The sequence below is a fragment of the Alexandromys fortis genome, unplaced genomic scaffold, assembly GCF_014885135.2.
Source record: "Alexandromys fortis isolate MF-2015 unplaced genomic scaffold, M_Fortis_MF-2015_v1.1 scaffold_1, whole genome shotgun sequence".
Taxonomy (NCBI): Eukaryota; Metazoa; Chordata; class Mammalia; order Rodentia; family Cricetidae; genus Alexandromys; species Alexandromys fortis.
In genome coordinates, this window is record NW_026067927.1 from 18,321,324 (window position 1) to 18,338,309 (window position 16,986).

Consider the following 16,986-nt stretch of genomic DNA (forward strand, 5'->3'; position numbering starts at 1 on the left):
ATGATGTACTCTTCCTTGTTCTCCTCTGTAACTCGGATGCTCTCGCCGCCTTCCTTCAGCTCATGGGTTGTCACCTTGCCCAGGATCTCCATGTCTTGGATGAAGAACAGCTCCAGGCCACACTCTTCTAGGTTGTTCTCTCTGGGACACAGGAGGCCAAGGGGGAAGATGTCCACCTTATCAAGGCCTACCCTTGACTTGCTCGACCTCTTACTAAGGCACCCGAGAGGCACTAGAAACTCACTAGGTGGCCAGGAACCCTGACCAGTGGCTTGGTACATTCTCTGCTGCAGAGAGAGAATCGAGAACAGGGGACCTAGAAGCTCTATTGCTATAGACCTGGGGAGACCAGGTAAGCACCCAGGGATCTCCTAGTAGAGGGAATCAGGGTCAGGGTGCCAACTGGCCAATCAGAGCTCAGCTCCATCAGAGCAGGGCAAGCCAGGACTCACTTGATCCAGACAATGGAGTTATAGAACTCGGGGTCAATGGACTCCAGGTCCTTCAGCGTCGGCCTCTTGTTGAGCATCCGCTTGTAGAAAGGAAGGGTGAAGCCTGTGTCGATGAACTTTCCATGGTACAGAGCCTGGGCAAGGGAGAGGCACAGCAGAGGGGTTTACTTTCCTGGACAGCACGGAGGCAGACTCAGGAGTGCTCTGGATGTCAGCTGCCCTCCCCTTGAAAGGACCCCCTGGGAGCCAGCTGCCCTAGCTGAAGGGGGTTTGGGAAACAAGCACTTTGCTCTGACTTGGGCATATGGACAGACTCATCCCACCCTGAAAGCCACAGGCATGGGCAAAGCAGGCCCACTGTCTGCCCAGCACACTGGCCAGGCCACTCCCTCTTTGGGCAAAGGCCTGTCCCCCACTTCCATGGAAAACTTGTTCAATACAGCTCTAGCCCTGACTCACTGGCACTCTGAGCGGGTGGCACAAGAGGCCAAGAATAATGCAGACACTGAGGCTGGCGAGAACTGGCAGCCAGCGGTGAGTAACAGTCTGAGAGTCTGGCCGCTCTGTTGTTGTCTGCTGCTGGGCCAGGCAGGTCTCTAGACCCAGGAAGAACGTGCCCACTTCTGGAGCCATTGCCAGCACTTAACAAGAACTTCCAGATGATGGGAATGGCCATATTTAGTGATGGAGCCTTAGGTCCCTGGTATTCTAGAGAAGGGAATGTGTGGGGGTAAGACTCAGGACATCAACAAAAAAAAGCTATCATTGGGGCGCAGTTGGAGCACAGCCTCGCAGGCCCCTGCTCAGCGTGGGTCATCATGCGCTACGGCCCTCTTCACTGCTCTGTTGAGCCTGTACTTCTAGGTGACTACAGTTGCTGGGAAGGCCCCTGGCCTTGCAGCAGCCAGTTCACTATGGCTCTGACCTAAGCCCACGCCGATTCCTAACTCTCTTCCAGAAGGCGGTGTCTCGGGCAGACATTTGCAAAGGTCCCCTTGCTATTGCAGCTCATGAAAGATGCAGTACCCCCAAGTGAGAGGCAGCAAGCAGGCTGACAGTTAGGGTTCTGCTTGGCCTAGTTACACCCTGTAAGTCCCAATGGACCTAGTGGAAGTCCCTGGGTTTCTGTGTAGTAAGTCACATGAGAAACCCTGTAGCCGCCCCAGATGGCCACTGCAAAGTATCTCACTTCTCCACAACTCCCTTGCTTTTTGTTTGTTAATTTTCGGTTAGAAATGGTGTGAGGAAGAGGGGAGAGTCATGGCAAATCCTACACAGAGGGCAGGATCCTGATCCCTAAGGTCTGCAGCGCATGCCACTGCTGCCTCCTGGTGACTAGAGCCAGCCTCCTTAGAGGCTGCCCTGCTCAGAGATCCCAGGCCCCTTACCATGGCGATGAATCTGCCGATAAAGCGGAAGTAGGTGAGGTGGTCAGGGTTGATGGAGGAGGCTGGGTTGATCTGCAGGCAGTAATTGTTCTTCCCAGCATATTCAAATAAACAGTACATAGGGTTGAGCACCTCATGGGACAGGAGGAAAAACCACTCTCTGTGAGAGGAGAGAGGACAGAACAATGGAGCCCTCTGCTGTGTCAGACCATCTGAACATGTGTGTCCTGGGAGGTCAGAGCGCCAGCCCATCCCAGTTCTTGGGTGAAGCAAAACAACAGCACCTGAAGGTGGCACTTGGGAAAACTTGCGTATTGGCTCCCATAGGACATTTACATTACAGTATCTAGAGCTCCTGGTGGCAAAGGGGCTCCTCAAACGCAGGACTACCATGCACCCTGTGGGGCTATGTACTATATAAAGGCACTACACCACAACATTACAGACTGGGCTGGCAAGATGGGTAAGCAGATGAAGGCTCTTGCATCCAAGTCTGACAACCTGAGTTCAATCCCTAGGACCTACTTGGTAAAAGATGAGAACTGAATCCCCATAAGTTGTCCTCTGACCTTCACACATGCTATATGGGCCATAAGAACCACACACATACATCTATGTCCCCAAATAAACAAATAAATGCAATGAAATCGTAAATATACACATTTATTACAATGACATTTCTGCTCTATGACAGTATGCACCCAACCTGGTATGAAATGCAATGTGAAGAATACACAGACAGTTGCATGTTCCAAAACCCATCCCTGAAGGCTCTGGGATCCACTCAGCCTCCAGGAACCTCATTGATTCTAGCTATCTTACAGGTACCTACCTCACTTGCATGTTGCCTTCCCTTCACCCCAGAACCCATCGGCATACCCTATCCCAAACTCGGACACATTCATTTTGACTGACACCACCCAACAGATGCCTCAGCATCTATCTACACCCCAAGTATAAGCCAGAAATCAGGGTCCTTTAGGGCTTGAGCTAAACCAACAGGGAACACGGGCCAAGGGGCCAGCCTTTGGCTGCTGGTCTGTTTGTGGCTGTGTAGATGAAGTCCTTCGATGTAGAGGGTGCCCCGGTATCCTGTCCGTGGTTCTACCCTGTGGTAGAACAGCATGACGTAACCTACCATAGGGTAAAACCACTGGCAGGACACAGAGAGAGACACACAGGGAGGGAGCCACACCAGAAGCCCACCAAGCACAGCCTGGGGAGGTCACCACGAAAAAAGAACAATCCATTCGCAGGATGGGGTCAACAAGAAGAGTACACCACCAGCAAACAGGACCAGAGGTGGGTGAGCCCAATGCCAAGCAGGAAGATATCCCCCCACCACAAGGTCAGCAGATAAGAGGTCACCACAGCCAAGATGCTCCTTCTCACTGTCAGGGCCCTCTGCCTGTCGTCCAAGGCGATGTTTTGCCAAACAGCCTGCTAACTTTTGTGGGGTGAAGGTAACACAGTGCTTTGGGTTCTTTAAGGGACTTTGTTGACTGGTGCACACGATGCAGCAGGGGATGGATTGCTTAGAGACATCAGATACACTCTGAGAAACCTGACTTCACCTGCTCTGGCTGCCTCAGGAAAAAGGAAAGCCGAGAGCTGATTTTAAGGGGTACCCACAGACCCTACTGCCCACTGATACAACTTGACAGGTTGCTTTGTAAGTAGAGAAAAATGACACACAGGCTGGCACAGAGCATCAAGTCCCTCCTCGAGAATCCTTCAGCACCCCTATAATCTAGTAACCAATGGGCTAAGGCCTGCCCCTGCTTCATGGCTCACTGGGACTAGCCAGACATTTGTCATGGGATTTTCCACCTTTTCCTTTCGGAGACAGGATCTCAGAGACCCATATTGGCCTAAAATTTACTATGTAGCCAAGGACAGCTTTAAATGTCTAATCCTTCTTCTTTTATTGCTCAAGAGGTACAACTATAGATGTGAACTACCTGCCAGGCCTGATTTATGTGTTGGTGGAGATCGAACTCAGGGCCTGCTCACTAGACAAGCATCCTAACTTAATTGAGCCACATCCCCAACCCAAGAGATGATTCTCAGTATCACACCAGGGCCTATCCTATTGATGCAGGAGAACTCAGGGGATGAAGAACAGCATGGAGGAGGTTTCTAGCCATGGGCCCTATAGCAAGGGGACATGGGGTAGAGTAGAGCCCTCTGGGCACCCTAGCTCACCTGGCGATGCCGCCGTAGTCCAGGCCCTCCTCACCACGCATGATGATGTAGAGCCGGCGGCGCAGGTCATAAGGTTTCATGTTCATAATCTGGGGAGACAGGGCATCCGGCCATCCTGCCCATGACCCCAGCACAGCAGGCAGGGATGTGGGGACAGGGGATGCTGAGGCTTATTGTCTAGTAGATATAGTCACCAATGCTTACACCCTGAGGTGGGGTTAGGTGGTGGGAGGAAACCTGCTTGGCCCAGGATCCCAGCATCAATAATATTCTCTAACCTGCTGGAAAGAGTCCTCAAAGAGTGTCTGCCTGGAAACGCTGATCTTCACGTGGCTGGGTAGGGCATTTGACTAAAAAGAAAAGGAACACTGTCAATTGGGGCTCAATGGGCTCTCCCATCTGTGACAGCACAGCCCCATAGCCCAGGATTAGAAGACTACTCCTTAGAGACAAGCAGCTCAGAGTGGGGCAAGCATCTTGCACCCATCTAAGACACACCCCCAGTGCTAGGTGGGTCTGGGAGACCCACCTGACAGCACTTAACAGCCCCACTCCCATGGGAGCCCCAAAACCAGGACTCACATGACAGAGGAACCGGAACTGGTGATACTTCCACCGAAAACTTCGGTCATAGGCACCAGGTGAGCCTTGCTTTGTCCTGGCAAGAGCAAAGGATGCGCTGGAACCTGTTTGATCTCTCAGAAAACGAGCAGTCCATTTCTGAGAGCCCTAGGGAACGGGGATGCTCTGCTCCGTGAATTTAAAGAGGAGTAAAGTGAGACACAGAGGGAGCAACTGCCACTGAGAGGGAAAGACACGTGGAGACAATGCCACACCACTCACTTTTAGAGGTCACACGCCTCCACACCATGCTCTGGGTAAGGAGGATGGCCCCGGGCCCATCCCTGAGTGGTGACATCCACATTGGCACTAGAGGCAATGATTTGGCACAACATACAGAGACCCCTCCTCCCCAGCCAGCTGAATAAGACAGACTGGGGTTGTGCTGGGGGACAAGGCTGTGGCTGTGAAGGTTCTTACCCTGACTCGAACCCTGGGCGAGGATCCTTAAAGGTGGTGGTGCGGGTATTGTGGTCCACAAAGTACCGCACACCCTCGCTAGTGTATTTCATCTCCCACCCTGGGGGCAGGGCTGGCTCCTGAATCATCCTAAAAACACAGAAGAGGAGTTATAGGCTGTCATGTGCTTAGAGGCTGAGGTCCCCAAAGTCCTACTTTGTCTTTGCCTTCTCTAGGCTCTTCAGAGCCCTCCGCAGGGGAAGGGACACCCCAAGGATATACACCTGGCAAGATTCAAGTTGTGAGAAAACAGGTCATGTGCAAAAGGGGCCATTTATTACGGGGCTAAAATGCCAGTCCAGGATGGGTGACATTAGCCTGCATGATCATTAGCAGTCTTGAGATATCAAGTGTCCCTGCTCTTCTTTCTTTTCTTTTCTTCTTTCTTTCTTTCCTTTTCTTTCTCTCTTTCTCTCTTTGTTTCTGTCTCTCTCTCTTTGGTTTTTTGAGACAGGGTTTTTCTGTGTTGCTTTGAAGCCTGTCCTGGAACTAGTTCTTGTAGATCAAGCTGGCCTTGAACTCACAGAGATTCACCTGCCTCTACCTCCTGAGGGCTGGGATTAAAGGTGTGAGCCCGGCTTAAATTTTACTTTCTTTCTTTTCCCTTTTTTTTTTTTTTTTTTTTGGTTTTCCTGTCCTACTTCTAAGAGGCAGGAGTGCCCTCAACTTTTTGACAGTCCAATTCTCAGCGCCTGCCTGACCTCCTCCCATGTCCCTGTGCCCACTAGAAGAGTGTGATGCTCTCAGTAGACTGCTATGCGTCCTCATGGAAGGTTCACAGTCCCCGAATGTTAGCACCATGAGGCAAATGCAAAGGCTGTTTGACCCTCGCCCCATCCCTCACAGCCCCTCCACCTGAGTCCTCACCCCTGGGTCCGCGGGTCCTCCCACTGGGTAGTGCGCGTGTTGTGGTTCACGTAATACACCCGTCCATTGTCCTGCCTCTTCTCTGCCACAGGAGAAGAAAGGAGAGAGTGCAATCAGATTAACACAGTCTGTCCCTCGGCTCCTGCTGCCCGTGTGACGAGTTAGAGTTTCTGTTCCCATCACCAACCTACTATAGGTTAAGAGGAGAGAGTCTGGCCCAGTCACACTTGTCACCAAAGGGCCTTTTCCTGTTGCAGGGCAGGGGAAGGGGACACCCACTCCCAACCCCTGTCAGATGGAAGGGCAGTGTGGCAGTACAGATGGGCAACCCTATGAACCAGCTGTGCAGTACGGCTATCCTGCCACCTCTTCTCCCTCAGGCTGGAATGGAAGATGGGTAGAAGAAAACCAGAGGCAAGCTCCAAGCTTCAACAGGTCACCTTTTCCAGGAAGTTCCTGAGCAGGGAGCTGTGTCAGCAGACTAACGCACTCACTCCATACAGTGACACAGTACAGAAACGAAACAATGATAATTAGTTCCAGGAGCTAGAGAACCCTAAAAACTGAAAAGGGGAAGAAACGGGGAGACCAGCAGCCCCTGCTCCCCTCTAGAAGCATGCTGGGACAGTTCTTGTATGCCGAGGTCTCGTCTCTGACTCTACACAACTGAAACTATAAAGAGACTTTGTCAACCACACCCTCACAAAGCTAAGAAAGGAAAGGAAAGGAGGGAGCAGGAGGCCCATCTCCAGATAGTGGGTATGTCTGGCCTTGGAGAGCAGCTCCCACCCCTACCCCAGTCCCCACCCTAAGGTTTTTGAGGGATTGGCTGCCCCAGCTGGGAGGCACTGTTGTAAACTGCATCCTCCATGGCTGCTCAGTCAAGGGTCAAAGCCATGGCCAATAAGAAAGCAGGGTGATCTGTACAGTGGGTCAGAGCCCTTGGCCACTGGCCTTGTGTTGCTACTGCTTGGAGGCCTATGTACCCCTGGACAGCCTTCCAGGAAGAGTTTTGTAGTGTGGGGATCGGGGAGCCTTTGTGAGCACAGAGGCTCATGTTTTTGGGACAAATGGACTTGGAAACATTTGTCACATTCCACGGCTGCTCTGGAGCAGATGTAGCTCTACACTGGAGATGCCCCCCCCCCACCAAATAATACTTAGGGGCAGTCCAAGGAGGACTACATTGGCACTTAAAACCTCAAGGCAAATGGAAGACCAGCAGGCTCACCATCAAAGGTATTCTCTTTTGGCCTTACTTTTCCATTCTTCTTACCATTTGAGGGAGGCAGCCCTGCTACTGTCCTGGTGACCTCAGCCCAGAGCCCCAAACATTGTATTGGCACAGTGTTTTCTTCTAATTCTTCGAATCTAGCACTCCTCCTGCCTCAGCTTCCACAGCTTTACAGACAAGGGCCACCATGCCCAGCCTAAAGTGTTCTTTTCTCACTTACGGAGCACTTCTGCTTTTCTGATGCCTGACTCTCTTTTCCTACCTCACAAGTCTGCACACTCTGAACCTGTGAGCTCTCCCAGGCTCCACAGTTCTCTCCCTGGTGACAGTCATTTAGCAAAATGGCTAAAGAAAGAAGAAAGTGCATCTGACTGAGTTGCATGGACTGCCCGTGCAGCCACAACCAAACTCCAGTCCAGACTCCAGTCACCAGCTACCATAAGGTGCTACCAACTCCTGTTCAGCCTGATGCACTTTCTTTGATGCCCATGTCAGGATCCCCAAGTTTTACTCTCACATTTGACCCACTAATCCTCACGGTGCCAGTAACCTTACATCAGGGACCGGAGAGCCAGGCAAGTTGTTTGTGTGTATGGGGATTTCCTAGCTGAAAAAAAAAAATCCATGGGCTTTTACTAATCAATATTTCCGGCCAGGATACAGGAGCCTCTTGGCACTCTGGAATGTACCAGGAGCTCAATGATACTCTGGGGGAGTTGATAGAACTTCTTAAACTACTACCAGGGAACAGCTGTGTCTGCATCAAAGGAGCACAGCCTGGAGATGCCCTTGACACTGTCAGCATCCCAGTGGCACTTCCCCACCCACATAGTACCATCCGCGAGCACCTAAATCAGCACCTACCGTCTTCTGATACCCTAGCCAAAAAATTAAACCCAATACCTACTTATTCCTGTGAAGACTGCTCCCTTTGGCATCAGAGACTCTTAGAAGGTTGAATAAAATCCTGCCCAGCTCTGAGAGTTGCAGAATTTCCTGAGTCTTGCCATTTCTAATAACACTTTTTTGCACAGTACTCCTTCCTAGAATAGCAATGAAGCCTGCAATCTCTCCCAAGTCATGATAGTTCGCCCTTAATGGATGCCTGGGCCTTAACCCTTAGCAAATCATACCAAAGCCCTGGGATAGGTGAGAAGCGGCCACAAGGGAGCCCCAGCCACTAACTAGCAGTGCTGTACTCTCAAGACCAATACCCAGTGTGCAACTCTGCTTGCCTGTGGTCTCGTTCACAACAGGACCACAGACATAAGCAGTTGACACTAGTCAAAACTAGGCTGTTGTCTGTCCTCCGGTGTCTGAGCTGCAAAGAAGAAAACTTGTTAAGATGGCCACTTATACCAGAGTCACAATCAGAGGAGAGCCTGCGTGGATATCAGACAGGTCAAAATAACTGTGGGATCCAGTGGATTCCTGAGTGGCCACCCTGAAACTCAGGACACAAGCACAACAGTCCCGTGGATGCTTGGGGAAATCTTTCTTGGAGTCAGACTCCTTTAGCCGTGGCAGGTGACCACTGTAGTGGCACAGGAGAACCCTACTGGCTCTACCACTGCCATCGCTCACTGGGTATCCTCAGCACGCATTTAGGTGCTATGAAAATCCGAGGGATCGCGCATGCAGGAGATGGGGACAGAATGCTACGATTGCCAAAGAGAAGGCCAAGAACGCAATACTTACCCCAACCAGGCGGGAGGGGGCCCAAGGGATCATGGTCAGACGAAGCACTCGAAGACTAAATACAAAAAACAGCAGAACACAGAAGTTAAGAAAACGAAGACTCTGGTTAAAAATAAATGGATCAATAGAGTTGGGAAAGCCAAAGACTCACTTCCACATGTTAGCCCTTAGGAGAGAACGCAGCGACACTTTAGACAGCATCTGCTCCTTTAGAGTTTTTGTTTAGGAAAAACCAGAAAAAGAATTCTATGCAGCACTGAGGGCTGGGCCAGGGAGAGCAAGTGGGGTTATAGGTGATCCGAGGATGGTGGGCAAGGGCCCCAGAAGCCAGGCCTGAGCATGGCAGGCAGGCTCAGAGCAAGCTCCCCGCCAGCTCACTGCCGGCCTCTGCTCAGCTCCTGCTCCACGCAGCCAAAGCAACTGAAATCCTCACCACCTCCAACTTTCTCCAAGAACCACACACAGGAGGGGAAAAAATACCGCAGGCCTTTCCAATGAAATCATTCCCACAAGCCCTGCCCACGCCCAGGGCTTCCTGGCTGGGGCCCTGCCCTCCTCCCGCCACCTCCCTCCTGGGAGCTCAGCATCCACCCAGACTGAGGGCACTTTCATGCCCCAAGCCCCTCACCTCCCCCAGGAATGTTTTCCTTCCCTTCACAAAGCACCTTTATTCTTTCCCTGCCTCAACCTGAAGTTGCTCAGTGTTCTGCCTTTGCCTGTCTGGGGAGGTGGGGCTGGGGCTGGTGAAAGAGAAGGGGGAAGGGGCTCCATGACGGCAGGGTCACTATTTACACTAGTGCCCCTCAGCTATTTCTGCTTCCAAGTCCCAGGGGAAGGGCAGCAGTGGATGGAGAGTTCTCAGAGCCTCCGGGAAGCAGGGGTGCACTGTCGAAAACTTTTCATACCTAAATGAAACAAGTACTTCTGTGCTCCTTTCTCTCCCCCACTCAAGCGTTTCTAGTTCACTTACTAGAATTTAATCATCGCATTAGGGATCAAGTTCTAAATGCATATTTCAAGCTGCAGACATGGCTGGCCCCATCTGGGGATCACACACACACACACACACACACACACACACACACACACCCCAGCAGGAGGATGAATGGAGCTCAGTCTGGGCTTGAACAAACACTGGTGGTGCTCCATGCCAACCAACCCCACCACAGCCCAGCTTCTACCCTCAACCGAAGGGACAGAGGAACTTTCTTCCCAAGGTGGCAATACAGGCTCCTCTTCCAAGTGAGCTCCAACAGAGTCATTTAAGTCTTGAAACCATAGGCGCCTTGGTGGGACAGGGCTCCATTCAGTAGAGGGCCTCCTGCCACATGTCAAAAAGGAAGCTGTGCAAAGCTGGGGAAGCTGGCCTAGGGTCTGGGGCCTGTTACTGCCAACTCCACCCCGATTCAGATATGCCTCAATGCTGGAAATCTAGTAACACTCCTTCAACTGTGCTTCAGAGTTAAGGCGTAGGAAGCCTTCACCGCTTATGAAGCCAAATGTGGATGTGAAACACAACTCATCCATCAGATAAGAGCCAAGCCGAAGGCAGTGGTCAGTGCGAGCAATAGGCATCACTCTGCAGTTTTCAGGGGCTGGACACAGGGATTCATACCTTAAGTGAATACTCTTACCACTGAGAACATGCCTAGCCTGCAAGTGAAACAAGCCAGATGTGGTGATTCAGACCTTAAATCCCAGCACTTTGGGAGGCAGAGGTCTCTGAGTTCAATGCTAGTAGCCTGGTCTATCTATATAGCAAGGCCCAGGCCATCCGGGGCTACACAGAGAGACTCTGCCTCAAAAACAAAAACAAAAAAACCAGAACAAACAAACAAACATAAAACAGAAAGAAAGAAAAAGAAGAAACAACTGGCATATAAATCTGATGCTTCAGGTTCTTTAGAATGTATAGATAATGCATAAAACATCCCAGGCTCTAGCAGTTTCCTTACTGATGGCACAGAAATTGAAACAAAAATAGTCATCAGCCTCTTCTTCGCTTTCTTGAAAAGAGATCTCTAAAGTTGAGGCTGACTTCAAACTCAGGCTCACACTTCCTTCTTGCCTCAGCTTCCCAAACAGCTGGGACTACAGGTGTGGCCAGCGAACCAAGCTAACAACCCTCTTCTTAACCCTCGCTGTTTATGTTTAGTTTCATTGTTTCTACCCCAGACTTCTAAGATGTTGGCTCTCCCTCATTACAGCAGGTCTCTACTGAATTTCCTTGGCACCCTCTAGTTTCTAGCACAGGGACTCCACTCACCACACCCTGAGTCTGAAGGAAGACAGACAGGAAAGAGTGAAATGAGACTGAGGAACACATGGGAAATCAGAGCCGATGAACACCAACAGTAATTTTACTGTTCATAGCTAAAGTGGATCACTTGATTCTTTTGGATATTTATTTCATAAGATACATTTTACAACTCAAATCATAGGAAAGGACACGAAGTGAAGGAAAAACAATAAATAAAAGCTTTGCGTCATGACCAGAAAACCCAAAGCAAACCCCCATGCCTGCCCTGGGGACTAAATGCCCCTATTCCTCAACTTCCCGGGGGGTCCAAGTGTGCTACACAGAGCAGAGGCAGAAAAGCACACAAACAGCACAAGGGGACTGATGCCTGGCAGTGCAGATAACTCCGAGGGGCAGAGTGGTGTCCTTCGTAACCAGAAGCACAAGTGTGACTGGGAAATGTCCCAGGGCTGGAGGGCCAGGATGCATGCCTTGATCCAGAAAGCTCACGTGAGTTCAAGTCCCTCTGGGATTAAGCACAAGGTCCCTGTAATATTTTAAGATACAAATTCAGAAATAAAAATGTCTAGCCATCACAGCCGAAGGCAGAAAAGACTCTGGGAAGGCCAGAGGGTGCAGAGCAGAAGGCATGCATCATGTTTGCAGGATGGACCTGATGGAGTCAAAGTAAAATCCAGGTGCCCGAGGATGTGGTCCAAGGGCTCACGGAGGGAAAGATGGAGCCATCTGTTTCTGGAAGGTACAATCCAAGTCCACACCAGCAACTGGGCTGGTAGTGTAGACCCCGACTTCCTCCTTTAGTCGTCAGAGGACAGGCGGAATGAAGACAGAGGTGCCACCTAAACAGTAGCCTGTGGGACGGGTGCTAGTGCAAGACTGTGCTGGTGTCCTCAGTGGACCACAGCAGTAGCGCAACACAGAGCAAAAGGAGTTGGCAAGGGTGAAGCGAGCAAAAATATGGGCACGCTGATTCAGAGCAACAAACGCACCTTAGGCAGTGAAAAAAGAAAACATCGAAATACAGAGAACAGTAACCCAGGGAACATGGAAAAGGTGCGTATGGAGGGCGGTCCAGGAAGGGATGGCAGGAGCCAGCAATCCTGATGCCCTTGATGCCCATTTTAAACTATATTTCATGTTCTCTAAAGTGCAGCAAAGAACAAGATCTCAGTTTAAGCCCAGCAAGAGGAGGAGGCGGGGGTGGGGTGGGGAGGGGGCCGCTAGCACAGTATCAGTTCTTAGTCTTCCTAGTAAAACCCTGGGTCAAGGCCAAACCCCAACATAGCTGTATGAAAGCAGCTTTCTTACTTGTAACCAGGACATGGCACCATAGCAAACGAGAGGGAAAACCAAACGCGGCAGAAAACCAACAGAGACATTTTACGCAGGCAAAAAAAAAAAAAAAAAAAGTTTCTTCAGTACAGACGTCTTCTATTCACAGAACAAGGCAGCTCCCCCAGCCAAGCAGAGCAAAGCTCCACGATACTCAGAAAGAAAACGGATTTGGTATTTAAGTTTCACTTCTTAAGACAACCCCCCCTCCAAATTTCTACCCCAAAGGCTTGCTAAAATGAGAGAGGCTGGCAAAAAGAAAGACTGCAGGAAGACCAAGCAGAAGAGAACCCAGAACTCTTCCAGTCCTACCTAGACAACCTATTAGAGAACTTGAAGTCTGGGCCAGAAGAAAAGAAGATTCTTCTCATAGATTTTTTTTTTAAAGCTGCCTCAGGCCTTCCGGGTTTGGGAGCCAAGACCACTACGAAAACAAAAAGAACGATGGCAAACCCAGCTTCAGACACATTGGTCATTGGTTCACTGACCCCAGGCAGGCACGGTGATACTAAGTGAGAGATGAGGAACCTCACTGCCTTGAGGGAGGTCTGTAATGTCGCAGCACTGCAGAGTGAGTGCATCTGCAAAGGCTCACGCGCAGGGAGTCACCCAGGCTTGGCAGGCCCTGGCCCTCTCACCTGGTAGAGGAATCTTTGGCTGAAGTGCTGCATGGCCCCCTGGAGCTGGTTCCGCTGGGACTGCCACTGCTCGTAGTTGCGCACGTACTCAGCGGTGGGACGCTGCCAGGTGGTTGTCCGGGTGTTGTGATCCACATAGTAAAACCTGCCTCGGGGGTCTGTGCGTTTTTCCCACCTGCAAACAAGGCACTCATGCTGAGATGGGTACCTCACCATCTTTGCTGCCCCACGACCCTATCCCACCAAATTCTAAACATAGTCATAGGAGGTCTTATAAGGAATTGACTAGTTGTCTGGGCCACAGGTCGGCATGTCGCCTACTGGGACAATCAAGATGAACCTCAGGGTATTTTCTGGGAAATCCTAGGGGAGAAAACAGTCTTCCATCTTTTCTGAACCTGAGTAGAAATCACAGAGCCAGCAGTCACTTGTTCAGCTGCACAATGAGGTTGGCCCAGTAGACAGCAGGATCCAAACACCGGAGAAAAGCTGGGTTTATGGCTATCGTGTTTAAACACAAGATCCAAGCTTCATTAGAAGTCAGGGCATCTAGAATTTTTCATCACATGAGCTGATAAAGTCCTTACAAAGCCTAAGTCAGACTGGGTTTTGATTTGTTTGTCTTTGAGAGAGAGTCTCACTATGTACTCTGGGTTAGTCTGTAGCTCACTCTGTAGATCAAGCTGGCTTTGACATCAGATGTCTTCCTGGCTCCCGAATTTTTGTGATTTATTTCTCTAAAAGGACAGGCTATCTCTTGATGTCATTACTTCCCTAGCCCTTCCTCTAATGCAGGCTCTTGCACGTCCACAATCCTCTGCTCTCCACTGCTGTCACCAGTCATCTCACCCCCTCTTCCTGACAGGGCTTTCAATGGACTCTGGGGTTGGGTACCCTGGGTGCTGCACCCATCCTCTCTTCTGGGTCAGCTTGCTCTCATTTGCTGAAGTAAGTGACACAGTACTTCCCACGTAAAGGCTCCAAAGTCGAGTTTCTGAAACTCACCCTGTCTGAGGGATGTTAAAGCAATGGGAAGGAAGCTATTTCCATCCTCGCTGTAACGGCCCACTCCACTGCTGCTGAGGCTTTCTCGACTCCCAGTCCTTTCTATGTACCCTATTTTCCCCTCTGGAAGCTTCCAACATCTTTCTTGGCACTCTGAGATTCCATTAGATGTGGCTTGGGTGGGTCACTCTTCATTTTCCAGGCTGAGCACTGGATGTGGGCTCTGCTAATCAGGATACTTTGCATTTCCATTTTGGCAATTCTTTTCATTTTGGTTTTTTGAGACAGGGTCTCATATGTAGCCCTGGCTGTCCTGAAGCTCACTATGAAAACCAAGTTGGTCTTGAACTCACAGAGATTCACCTGCCTCTATCTTTGAGTGCTGGGATTAAAGGTATGCACCACCATGTCCACCTCATTTTTTTCTCTCCCTCCCTCCCTTCCTCCCTTCCTTTCTTTTTCTCTTTCTTTCCTTCCTTCCTTTCTTTTTTATTGTTTGTCTGTTTTGCTTTTCGAGATAGGGTTTCTCTGTGTGATAGCCCTGGCTGTCTTGGAACTCTGTAGACTAGGCTGGCCGAGAACTCAACAGAGTTCTACCTGCCTCTACCTCCAAAGTGCTGGGATTAAAAATGTGCAACACCATCGCCCAGCTCTTTTTTTTTTTTCTTTCTTGCCTTTTTTTGAGACAGGGTTTCTCTGTGTAATCATTTTTTTCTTTAAAATTTTTTAGATTATGACAAACAACGCTGTTATGAACATAGTTGAGCACATATCCTTGTGGCACGGTTGAACAACCTTAGGATATACACCAAAAAGTGGTATTTCTGGGTCTTGAGGAAGGTTGTTTCCTAATTTTCTGAGAAATTGCCACACTGTCATCCAAAAGGCCTGTACCAGCTTGCACTCCCCCCAGCAATGCAGGAGTGTTCCCTTTATCCCACAGCTCTCCAGCATAAGTTGTCATCTGTGTTTTTGGTCTTGGCCATTTTAGTGTGTATATGTGTATGTATGCACATGTGTGTGCCAGAGTATACATATACACATATGGTAGTCGGAGGAAGTTTCAGGAGTCGACGGGTTCCAGGGATTGAAGTAAGGTTGCTGAGTTTAGTGGCAAGCACTTTCACCTATCTTGGCAGCTCCCAGGTTTGGTAGTTTCCTATTTTTGTTACAACAGTCACTCCCTATTCTCTGTTTGCCTGGTCTCATACTTGGGTACCAGCTTCCCTAAATTTACGTTCTAATTTTCATGTCTCCAAACATTCTAATAAGTTTTGGGTTCCTTTTGTTTGTTTACTTTGACATAGTCTCGTGTAGCTGAAACTGTACCAACTCCTTATGAAGCTGTGGATAGCCTAAATGCCTCATCCTCTTGTCTCTATTTCCAAGAACTGGGATTATTGGGCTGCCATGTTGATTCATTACTGGTTAAAACCACTTGCTCTCACAGAAGACTCGGATTCAAGTCTAGCACCCACATGGCAACTCATAATTGTCTATACCTCCAGTCTTGGGGATCCAACACCCTCTTCTGACTTCCCTAGGCACCAGACATGCATGTGGTGCACATATATGCACATAGGCAAAACACTCACACACATAAAATAAAAATATGCAAACAAAAAGAACTAACGTTACAAGTATATTATCACTATACTTGGCTTTGATTTTATTTCTATCGCCACACACATTAACTGCCGGGGGCTAGGGAGGAGGTAAAGTGTCATGAGGGAAGGATGATCAGGAAACTCTTGCAGCCTGACTATCAACCAGAGTGTTTATTTATACAGAGTTCAGTAAGCAGGAAGATATTCACAATCTCCTGCTCTATACCAAGGCTATATTTTAATTTTCCCCAAACTTTTGAGGATATTAATTAAAATTTAGAAGCTGGGAATGGTGATTCATGTGTGTAATCCCAGTCTTCTGGAAGCCAAGACAGGAGAATCACTGTGAATGAGCCAGGAGCAGGCTGAGTACTTAGGCAGGAGCTGCAGGCTGCACATGTCTTACTGAGGTCCTTGGACATCAGTTGCAGTTTTCCTACTATAGGCTGGCCAATTTCTCCAGCAAACAAATAAACAGAAAAAAAACAACAAAACAAAACAAAAAACCCTCCAGTCTTTAACCTAAGGATGGTTTCTTCAGTTCATCTGTTGCTACAATTATGACTTGTGCCCCTAATGATGGTCTGGTTCTCTGAGAAGTTTTCAGGGCCAATGACAGTCATGTCTGTGTGTGTATATGTTTGTGTGTATGCACATGTGGCAGGATGCATGTGCTCAAACATGTACATGAGGCAACAGAATGGGAAAGATGACTGACAGCCTGAGACTTGAACTGCTCTTGCAAAGAAGCCATGAGGTGACCTCCAGGCCTTCATCTCATACACACCCTCCTAGGGTCTTTGGTGCTCTGTGCTGAGATCCAGCCAGACCTTCAGACCGCAGGCTTCCTCAGCTCTACCACCTGCCTATCAGCAAAGACACCTGGGTCACTATCTCCTGTGTGCTGTTTGTCTGTCTCCCTCCCCTTCTATTTCCTTCATCCTTCCTTCAACTTCTCTGATCTTCTGGCCTACACTTCCTATGCTAGGATTATAGGCATGTGCTTCCATGCCTGGCTATGTCTTATTTTTGAACATTTGTGCTTTTCCTAAAATGAATTTATTGCCATTTTAGCAAGTTTTCAGGAAGAATGGGATAAACACATGTTCAGTCCACATGTTTACCTAGAAGTCATCTGCTGGGTGAATTTCAAATTTCTTAAGACATGTATGTGTGTGCACATGTGTGTGTGTGCGCACACATTCACATGCCACATGTGT

The 16,986-nt window shown here is 49.4% G+C and overlaps 1 protein-coding gene across 3 annotated transcripts in view; it reads right to left on the bottom strand.

Moving 5' to 3' along the window:
* Wwp2 (WW domain containing E3 ubiquitin protein ligase 2) overlaps positions 1-16,986 on the bottom strand; it is a 122,085-nt gene that overhangs the window by 4,064 nt on the left and 101,035 nt on the right. For all 3 annotated transcript variants that reach the window (XM_050144080.1, XM_050144081.1, XM_050144082.1), the window contains exons 10-19: positions 13,155-13,329; positions 8,925-8,979; positions 5,993-6,074; positions 5,087-5,215; positions 4,628-4,703; positions 4,324-4,395; positions 4,046-4,134; positions 1,841-2,000; positions 453-586; positions 1-141 (exon numbers count right to left, since the gene is read on the bottom strand). In XM_050144080.1, the coding sequence (XP_050000037.1) occupies positions 1-141; positions 453-586; positions 1,841-2,000; positions 4,046-4,134; positions 4,324-4,395; positions 4,628-4,703; positions 5,087-5,215; positions 5,993-6,074; positions 8,925-8,979; positions 13,155-13,329 (1,113 nt within the window). The remainder of the gene's footprint in view (positions 142-452; positions 587-1,840; positions 2,001-4,045; positions 4,135-4,323; positions 4,396-4,627; positions 4,704-5,086; positions 5,216-5,992; positions 6,075-8,924; positions 8,980-13,154; positions 13,330-16,986) is intronic.